The 11107-nt window shown below is 37.7% G+C and overlaps 1 protein-coding gene across 2 annotated transcripts in view; it reads left to right on the plus strand.

The window, feature by feature from the left end:
- Positions 1-11107, plus strand: part of tln2b (talin 2b) — a 193318-nt gene extending 182211 nt beyond the window's left edge. For both annotated transcript variants that reach the window (XM_048157655.1, XM_048157656.1), the window contains 5 exons: positions 2613-2738; positions 4716-4778; positions 4865-5047; positions 5254-5379; positions 9011-11107. In XM_048157655.1, the coding sequence (XP_048013612.1) occupies positions 2613-2738; positions 4716-4778; positions 4865-5047; positions 5254-5379; positions 9011-9139 (627 nt within the window). In that variant the 3' untranslated portion in view covers positions 9140-11107. The remainder of the gene's footprint in view (positions 1-2612; positions 2739-4715; positions 4779-4864; positions 5048-5253; positions 5380-9010) is intronic.

The raw sequence follows: 11107 nt of genomic DNA on the forward strand, positions 1-11107 counted from the left end.
TATATCTATCGTCTGTCTGTCTGTCTGTTTATCTATCTATCTATCTGTCTGTCTGTCTGTCTATCTATCTACTTTCTATCTATCTATCTATCTATCATCTATCTAACTGTCTATCTATCTATATGTCTGTCTGTCTGTCTATCTATTTATCTACTATCTATCTGTCTGTCTGTCTGTCTGTCTGTGTACTATATCTATCTATCTATCTATCTATCTATCTATCTATCTATTTATCTACTATCTATCTATCTATCTATCTATCTATCTATCTGTCTGTCTGTCTACTCTATCTGTCTGTCTGTCTGTCTATCTGTCTGTCTGTCTATCTGTCTGTGTACTATATCTATCTATCTATCTATCTTCTATCTATATCTGTCTGTCTGTCTGTCTATCTATCTATCTACTTTCTATCTATCTATCTATCTATCTATATATCTACTTTCTATCTATGTCTGTCTGTCTATCTGTCTATCTATCTACTTTCTATCTTATCTATTTATCTATCTATCTATCTATCTATCATCTATCTAACTGTCTATTTATATCTCTGTCTGTCTGTCTATCTATTTATCTACTATCTATCTGTCTGTCTGTCTGTGTACTATATCTATCTATCTATCTATCTATCTATCTATCTATCTATCTATCTATCTATCTATCTATCTATCTTCTATCTATCTATCTATGTCTGTCTGTCTATCTGTCTGTCTATCTATCTATCTATCTATCTATCTATCTACTTTCTATCTATCTATTTATCTATCTATCTAACTGTCTATCTATCTGTCTGTGTACTATATCTATCTATCTATTTATTTATCTACTATCTATCAATCTATCTATCATCTGTCTGTCTGTCTGTGTTCTATCTATCTGTCTATCTACTATCTATATCTACTGTCTATCTACTATCTATCTGTCTGTCTGTCTGTCTGTCTGTCTGTCTGTGTACTATGTCTGTCTATCTAGCTATCTGTCTATCATTCAGTCTGTCTCTCTTTATTGATCTGTCTATCTAGCTGTCATACCTACATTCTGTCTGTCATTCTGTCTGTCTGTCTGTCTCTCTTTCTCTCTATCGATTTGTCTGTCTTACTGTGTTGTGTTTGTCAGATCAGGTATATATGGAAGGAAGAATGAACAGGAGTCTCTGTAATGTTGTCACCTTCAGTCCATTCAGACATTCATTGTGTATTTTTCATTCCGTTACCCTTTACAAACTTTGATAAACCCCATTTCACATTTTGTCTCACATTTCTACCTCACATTAGAAGCTCTGCATCACACCCCAAGACTCATTCTGAACTGGTTTTGGTCACATGAACATGCTTGTTCACTGTTACATGTTTTTTGAAAGTTTTATAGTCAGGTTGAAATTCAGTACATCAGGATACAGTGTCACTGGTGTTTATAATCACCCCTGGAGCGTTTTTCACTATTTCCCCTGATCTTTCTTCATTCCTCACTTCCCTCTTTAGCCCTCCCTCTTCTATTCCATCCTTGTCTTTTCCCTGCTATCCCAGCATGCCCTGCTCTCTTGTTCTCTTCTATCCTCTCCTCTCTTTCCCCATGTTCTGGAGGTGAGGTAGACCTGGAAGCCTTTCTGCAGGGCTCTGTTTGATATGTTTGATATATTAGGTTGTTATTCTGTCCAACTATATATCAAACATATTCCTACAGTGTCCTGCTCTGTCTCCAGACTTGTGTGTGTTCTGTTTATGACTTGTTCATGAACGTGTGTGTGTGTGTGTGTGTGTGTGTGTGTGTGTGTGTGTGTGTGTGTGTGTGTGTGTGTGTGTGTGTGTGTGTGTTTTTGTGGCTGACAGATCGATTTTCGATGGTGGCACACAAGGGTTTATCTTAGGTCCATTAGAATTGTGCAGTTTCTTATGACACTGTTGATTCTGAACATAGTGAACCTAAGAAGTGTCATCTCTGTGCCACAAGGTGTCACCCTCAGATCACTTTGTCCACTGTACATCTCACCTTCTCCCTTTCATTGCCTTGGCTGTGTTTGGAATAGCATACTGCCATACTACCCATACTATTAATGCAGTATGTAGTATACTGTGTGCAGTATGCAAAGAATGACCAAATTTTCATAAATGGTTCAGTTTATAACATGAGCGCACTGAATGGGTACTATATCCCACATTGCATGTAATGTAACCAGTCATTTACAATTTAATAAATGTACTAGAAGTACGTTTTTCAACATCTCTAATCATTATTTTATCAGACTTTAAACTTTTAACTGTATTTTCACATACTGTGGCATACTTCTGTTTGAAACATTTATCACTGTACAGTATGCATTAGGCTAGTATTCTATTAAGAACATGGTGAAATAAAGGGTATGTTCCAAATAGCATATTACCATAATACTTCTGCTGTTTTTGCAGTATTCATTCTGCTGAAGTAAGGGTTTGGTGAGAGGCTTCTTGCCCATCTATTAGCATAGCTAATGCATTTCTTCTTTATTAAAAATTAACTTTATTATAATGGTTTCATGACTAGCTATGTCAACCAGCAGTGAGCTAAGAGTGTTCATTACAGTTATTAAAATTGACAATCCACAGTTTGTTATATCTCTTCCTTTCTTATTTTTGCAGCAAGCCGATGAGTCTCTGGACTTTGAGGAGCAGATCCTGGAAGCAGCGAAATCTATTGCTGCAGCAACCAGCGCTTTGGTCAAATCTGCCTCGGCCGCTCAGAGAGAGCTAGTAGCACAGGGCAAGGTACTAAAATCGAGAGTTATCACTTTTTTTCTTTTTTCAGTGTTGTTGTTGTTAATAAAAACTATAAATAAAATGTTTTTGTTAATTCAAATAAAGAGCAAAGTTACAAAGCTCAAAGTCTCTCCAAATGGACTTATTCTAAATATCAGTAATCACTGTTTCTGAGCTCCCTGAAACGCCTCGATCGTAGTCTTGAGTTTCCTTCCGGGAACAAACACGTCACAAAATTCCTCATTTAAATAATTCTTTCTCAATGCATATGCAAAACAAAAGGGGCGTGGCCTGGTTGAGGTGCATTCGTAGCTTAGATATGGTAATGGGCGTGACATTTCTGAAATGCGTGAAGTGGTTGACCAATCACAACACACCGGTCCAGCCAACCAATCAAAACACATTTGTGCTTTTCAGAAGGAGGAGCTTCATACACAGCAAAATCCCCAGGGTTAAATCAACTCTGCTCAGAGAACATATTGTCCCTCTCTACATAGAGTTAAAATAACACTGAAGCAGAGTTACATTTAATGAGATAACTTGCTGTTTGTGGAGTTGTTTAATCAGATCTTGAGAGATTTAATGTCTTTTATCTTCAGTTGAGTTCATCTAAGATTGTGGCTGAAGTCAGTTGTAGTTATTGTGTTTCTCTTCAGTGATTCTGCTTGTTAACAGCAGGTGTTCATCACTAATGCTCAATCATAACGTAATTAATCACTTAATTATCTCATTAACTTTAACTCTGCTTAAGTGTTACTTTAACACTAAGTAGAGAGGGACCATATGTAATCTGATCAGAGTTGATTTAACTCTTGGGATTTTGCTGTGTAGTTCAACTAAACAGAGCGTTACTAGGGGCTTTCGCACTGGAGGAACCTTTTCATAGTTTCTAGAACTATTGGCTGAAGTACCCGGATTTTGCTGTGTTCACACCGCAGAAACTAGGAACTCCTTTTGGGGGAACTACATTAGCTCCTACTTCAGAGTAGGGTCTAAACCAGCACTATAGGAACTACCAGTGACGTAAGTGTACGATGATTGGTCGAACGCACGCAAAACACAGGTACCCGCCATTTTTTTTTTTTTTTAAAAGCTGTGTACACGCACAGTTTCTAGCCTATATATTTACTCCACAAACTAACTCTGTGAACATGGAAAACAATGATAGATGGACCTCTCGACGTAAAGGATTAGTCCACTTTTAAATAAACTTTTCTTGAAAATTTACTCACCCCCATGTCATCCAAGATGTCCATGTCTATCTTTCTTCAGTCGAAAATAAATTAAAGTTTTTGATGAAAACATTCCAGGAATATTCTCCTTATAGTAGACTTCAATGGGCACCAAACAGTTGAAGGTTAAAATTAGTTTCACTGCAGCTACAAAAATTGTTCTACACGATCCCAGATGAGAAATAAGGGTCTTACCATCGCTCATTTTCTGAAAAAAATTGGAAAAGTTTTAACCATAAATGCTCATCTTGAACTAGATCTCTTCTTCTCCTCTATTTGAATTCCAGCAGTGTAGACACTGCTAAGTGTATTACTGCCCTCCACAGGTCAAAGTTTGAGCTAATTTTTATATGCAATATGCTAGTTCAATAGTATATAACAATTAGTTCAAATGCTAATACTTTTTCATATACTGTGTTCTTTCTTTGTATAACAGTTCTATCTAATAATATAGATATTAGACAGGCTGTTAGACAATTGTAAACTAATGAAGACTGAGAATGTGAGTGCTGTGTGCTCAGGCTCTGTCGTTCTCAGCGGCGTCAAAATAAAAGTCAAAACAACAAGCGCAGCTTACGTCACTTCAGAGTTCCTACTGGCGGTGCGAATGCAACCAGGAAAACAGTCCTAGGGGAACTATTGGTTCTCGGGGAACCACCCTAATTCTACATATTAATAATACATTTTTCTATTATTGTATAAATGATACTGAAATAACACTGCTCCTTTTTAATCTTTATGATATTTCATGTAGGTGGGCTCCATCCCTGCCAATGCAGTAGATGACGGCCAATGGTCCCAGGGTCTAATATCAGCAGTAAGTTGGAATTATCACCATTGTAATCAATGTACTGTACATCAGCTAAATGACAAATTATCAATTGGAATTCTTCTCTCTTGTAGGCCCGGATGGTTGCGGCCGCCACCAGTAACCTGTGTGAGGCCGCTAACGCTTCAGTACAGGGTCACGCCAGTGAGGAGAAGCTCATTTCCTCTGCCAAACAGGTGGCGGCTTCCACAGCCCAACTGCTGGTGGCCTGTAAAGTCAAAGCTGACCAGGACTCAGAGGCCATGAGGAGATTACAGGTTATAATCACTTGTATACAAAAAAATGAGATCTAAGCTAAAAAAAAACAAAAGTATTTGTGGCTAGTTCGAATTTAGAGACATATGTGTTAGGGGAACTACATCTACTAAAAATCATCTTGAAACCATTTGCTTAAAAAGTTAGTGGTTTTGGAAAACCACTACTAAGTTGTAGTCTGTTCAGTAAAAACGTTGTGTTTGCACAGGCTGCTGGTAACGCAGTCAAGAGAGCATCTGACAACCTGGTGAAGGCGGCGCAGAAAGCAGCCTTCGATAAAGCCGAAGACAACAGTGTTGTGGTTAAAACGAAATTCGTAGGAGGAATCGCTCAGGTGAGGCTTCTTCTCATGTTCACACAGTATGAATCTTTTTGTCTCCAGCAGATTTTGAATAGTCCTTTACTTCCGAAGTGATGCCGCTCTATTAAAAAGAGATTTGACATTTAGAACTGCATTATGGATCTACAAAGACATCAGCGGGATTTGAAAGCTGTGGGTTTGTACCAAGCGTCCACAGCTGGCATCTTACACTGGGCTGCTGTATCCGCAAACAGCTTATTTTCACGTTTCATCCCAGGCCAGATGCACATTAATTAAAGACTGCGTGTCTGCCTGTTCAAAGCTTCCTTCCTCCCAGTATGCCTTCATGTCTTGTCTTCATCATGAGAGGGCACTGCAATATTCGGAACATCTGAGAAATCCCGTTGAGTGGATGGCGTGAGTGTGTGCATGAACCCTGGAATCATTGCCAGCACAACAAAAAGTAGCTTTTTGCACTGAGTCAGTCCTTCTTCAGAAGGTCAGGCCTTGATCCATCCATGCCATTCCTTAAATCCACAAAAATGTCACTCTCTCTTTGGAAAATAAGTGGATGCCTATTGCAGATCCACTTTTTTGCAGCACAGTTACGCTAAAATTACATGTTCCACTAAAGAATATGAAATGTTTTCTCCCTATCACTGAGACAGAACTTGAAGGAAAAATTAATTTGGAAAAAGAAAAAATCTGGAAGGAAAAACATTCCCTGGCATTTTAAGCTGTAATATGTAAGCGTTATTTATGTATCATTGTGCCACAAACTATTTGGCTGGCTTCACATAAGAAAACTGGTTTAAAACAATCTGCAGGACTGATTTGAGATCAGTTTTTAGATTTCAGACTTTAACACTGTATACAAACATTGGCCCTCATTCATGAACATGAATTTCTGTGCACATTGTTTGTAAAACGATTCTTAAGTAAATTGTTTCATTCGTGATTGAAACAAACAGAAGCATTCATCAGAGATACAAGAGAAAATAATTTATGTAAACTATCCTTGCGTACATTGTATTCATCCGCATTTGTCACATTCAAGCAACAAAAGCCAAATGAATTTGTGTAAACAATTTTTGCGAAAATTGTCAGTTGCGTTCATGCGCATCCATGTCACATTAAAGGGTCAGTTCACCCAAAAAAGGAAAATTCTGTCATTTATTACTCGCCCTCATGTCGTTCCACAACCGTAAGACCTTCATTAATCTTTGGAACGCAAATTAAGATATTTTTGATGAAATCCGATGGCTCAGTGAGGCCTCCATACCCAGCAATGACATTTCCTCTCTCAAGATCCATTAATGTATTAAAAACACATTTAAATCAGTTCATGTGAGTACAGAGGTTCAATATTAATATTATAAAGCGACAAGAATATTTTTGGTGCGCCAAAAAAACAAAATAACGACTTATTTAGTGATGGCCGATTTCAAAACACTGCTTCAGGAAGCTTCGGAGTGTTATGAATCTTTTGTGTCAAATCATGATTCGGATCGCGTGTCAAACCGCCAAACTGCTGAAATCACGTGACTTTGGTGCTCCGAACCACTGATTCGACACAAAAAAGATTCGTAACGTTCCGAAGCTTCATGAAGCAATGTTTTGAAATCGGCCAGGACTATTATCAAATGTGAAGTTTGAGGCAGAGTGAACATTGTATGCTTGAGTTACAACAACATCCTGTTTCATGATGATAATAGCATGCTTTAGCACTCAGCTAAGTGTTGCTAGCATGTTTAAGAATGTTTCTAGTATGTTTAGCACTCAATTGCATATTTTAATATGTTGCTAGAAGTGCATCATAGTGTTAAACACGTCACTTCCTGTTGACAGTGGGTGGTGCTATTACTATAACTGAATATTGACATGTAGATGTGTTCAGGGCAGGACTGTTCTCAGACGTGAAGTTTGGGGCAGATCGGACATTGTATACCCGAGTTACAACAACTTCCTGTTTCATGGCAAAACATTGAAATTTGTCAGGCCGCCACGGACACGCCCTTCAGCGAAAACTTGAGATCTTCGCAATTTAACATCGCAAAGGCCTTTAGATTAGACTGACCAAATATGATTTTGATCTGATGAAAGTTCTAGGAGGAGTTTGTTAAAGTACAACATCTGGAAATGGCAAAAACTCAAAATATCTCACTTCCTGTTGGGTTTACAGATTTTGCACCTTGGGCCTTTTTTTGTAGGTATTTGGCTGTTACCTGTGTCTACCGAATTTTATACTTGTCCGTGAAACGTAGCGCGAAGGGCGCTTAAGTGAAATTGTGTAGGTGGCGCTATCGAGCCATTTTGCCACACCTAATTCTGAAACCCTTATCAGACTATGGTATTTTTAGGCCCTAAAAAATGCGGAGAAGCAATTACAATAGGGTCCTCACACCATCGGCGCTCGGGCCCTAATAAATTCGTTGTAATTACAGTAGCTATGTTTCCATCCACCTATTTTTATGCGCATTTTGGGATATTGCATAAAAAAACACTGGATAGAAACGCCAAGATGTGCGTTAATTCTAAAAATGCGCATAAAAAAGTATGCTCAAACGAGTTCGATAAAAAATGTTTGCGATACAAAAACACGCATGAACTATGATGGAAACACTTTTACTGAATAAATTCCTTGATACGCATAAAAAAAAATTTTGATTTTGCAATGGGAAGGCATAACTAGATCTCGTTGCACAGCATCCGAAATGCTGTTTTGGTCATTCTGTAATGCCTGTGCAAAGTCTGTCGTAAAAGTGATTCGGTATAATTGTCCCTTCCAGAAGCGTTCACAAACATGACAGCATTTATTGTGTTTCGTCTGTACACTCTGAGGTGCAAATAATTTATTATATATGAAAATAATTATATAAAGTGGTTTCTACTGCAGCTACTTCCACTTTTCTTAGTGATATTTAGCACCAGTTTATCAGGAAGTGACGATTTTGTTATCTTCGACTCACTGGATGGAAACACTGTTTTATTCGCAAATGTTTTATGCGAAATTCTAAATTTGCGCACAAGTTAAATTCGCAACTTTGGAAGAAAACATAGCTAGTGTAGCACATTTTTTGCATTCATGTGCATTCTCATTCATGTCACATTTTTTCATAAAACATGAGCAGAAGGAATTTTATATACATTGTTTTTAAAGGGGTAGTTGATTACGATTTGAGTTGATTATGACATCACTAATCCTAAAATTTACATAAACCCTGCCCCCAAGAACATGCAACAAAGGGGGCGAGTAAATTTTAGAGTCCCACTTCGGTTTGAACAATATAAGGCTGAACACCGTTACTGACAATCGTCATTTTGGCTGCGTGAGATTCTCCGGCTTTGTTGTTGTTGAGCAACCGAAGCGCGAGCTGTTAAAGCTCCGCCCTCTTCTGGAAAGCGGGTCGGGAGCAGCAGCTCATTTGCATTTAAAGGGACACACACAATAACAGCATGTTTTTGCTCGCACCCAAATAGGGACTAATTTGACAAGCTATAATAAATGATCTGTGGGGTATCATTATAGTTCCCCTTTAAATTATGTTGCAGTGCAACACTTTACACAAGGATTGTTTTACAAATGACTTACACGGAAATTTGTTCTACTCATTTTTTATGAATGATGCCCATTCAGTGAGTAATTGTTTTGCATTATTTCCAGATCATTGCAGCACAGGAGGAGATGCTAAGAAAGGAGAGGGAGTTAGAGGAAGCCCGGAAGAAACTCGCCCACATCCGACAGCAGCAATACAAGTTTCTGCCCAGCGAACTGCGAGAAGACCAGAGCTGAACACTTCTTGTCTGACGTCTGACTGGACGTGATTATCATCAGATCATGATTGTTACGGATGATTGGCTGCTCCTTACATGGAGGGGTAGAGATGTCACACGTCATTGGTTGTGTAACTGTCAGGTGATTTGTTAAAGTTAAATGTGATTGGTTCACATGGGACTAGCGCCACTGATTGGCTGTATGTTGGGGTATGAACGCATTTCCTCTTACATAGGGCTAATATTTTCTGTTCTTGTTTTTTTTAGTCATGTATTAAGGTTTAAAGCACTTGTTAGAGGTATGTTTGAGTGTGTGTGCGTGTGTGTGTGTGACTGTGTTTTATGTATCAATTGTATCCCGCTGCTTGACGATAACTTACCATAAGAATCTCAATAACTAATGTCAGTACATCATGTTTTATAATGCAAACAATGTGAAACTATTAAAATCTGAAGCTAGCAGCCGAAACCAGACAAAATTTACTTTGCACCTATGAAGTATGATGTCAGACCATAAGCTTTCATTATTTGCTTGAGTTGTGACTCACATGTGACAATAAGCTTCGAACGCCTCTAGAATGCACTGCTCGATTTATTCATATCCCACTCTAGATATGTATTATGTTAGTAAGGTTATGAATTATAAGTAGTTATTATAAGGAAAGAATGTACCGGTGCGCTTTGTCGTGTTATTTATTGATAGCAGAACTTTTTAGTTTAGTTGGGGGCTCAGCTGAGTTGATAAAAATTTGGAAGTATCGTGTCTTTCAACTCTTTAAATTCATGCGAATAGTTTCATTCATTCCTCTCTTCATACTGTACATCAGCCCAGATCTTATGACTACATTTCCCATGATTCCTCTGTATGTCTAAATGTATTCTACGTTTACGCCTTGTAATAATTACCGTAATTTTGAGAAGTCAACCCGTGATGTTCTACTCTGAGCACGTCCTCGGACTCATTCAACACTATCAACACCAAAATTAATCTGCAGCAGTCAGGTAGCACAAGTCAGAGTTTACGCTTTTTACAAGTCGGAATCTCGTAATTACGGTAATTCCGACATGGCATGAATACACCTTTAGTCAGGTGGACAGGAACAAGGTTTGGCGAAACACAAAAGGTATGTTCGGAATAGCATACTTCTCATACTATTTCTGCAGTTTGCATACTTTGCACAGTATGCAAATTTTCTGCATTGGAACCAAATGACCTACTATATTTACTGAAATGTGCATTATGGAAACAATACACTGTGTGGAACAATATATCCCTCTTTTTTTTTTTTAATTTCCAGTGTAATGAATGAACAAAAAGTAATACCAGTCTTAATTTTGGCTGAATTTGAAATGGCATAGTGCATATCTTTTATATGCGACAAAATTTCCAAATTTTTTTGCATGAAATTGGGCAAAAATGTGAAAAATGTGTTTGCATACTGCACAATATTTAGCATACTATTTAAAAAAAAAAGTAGGCAGTATATATTGTATACTATGAAGTATGTAGTAGTATGCAGAATGCTCGCAATTAATTCCAAGGCCGTAATGATGTCTTGAACATTGGGGGGACCAATTTTTAAAAAAAAAAATCATATATAAACAGAACAGTGAAGGAAATTCTAGGTCTAATTCTAGTTGAAAAATAATCATTTTTGAACTAAAATATGCACACGTAGGCTACTTTTATTTGTATGCTATGCTTAATGTCTTGCCACACTTGGTTAGGTATTACATGAATTACGTAAATGCATATTTTCAATTCAAAACAGCCATATTTGAGAAAAAACGTTGAGTAGTTTGCATCACTTGATGTTACTGTCTGTCTTTTAACATTTCAGTCGCAAAACAGTATTAAATGTTTCGCTATTTACCTCACTCTCTTTCAACATTAAACTAACGCTTCAAGCTGGAATTCACAGTAACAGTAAACCCCGCCTACTTTGATTTGATTGGCCATCTCAATCATTTTGACATTGACGAGCAC

The sequence above is a fragment of the Megalobrama amblycephala genome, linkage group LG15 (assembly GCF_018812025.1).
Source record: "Megalobrama amblycephala isolate DHTTF-2021 linkage group LG15, ASM1881202v1, whole genome shotgun sequence".
Taxonomy (NCBI): Eukaryota; Metazoa; Chordata; class Actinopteri; order Cypriniformes; family Xenocyprididae; genus Megalobrama; species Megalobrama amblycephala.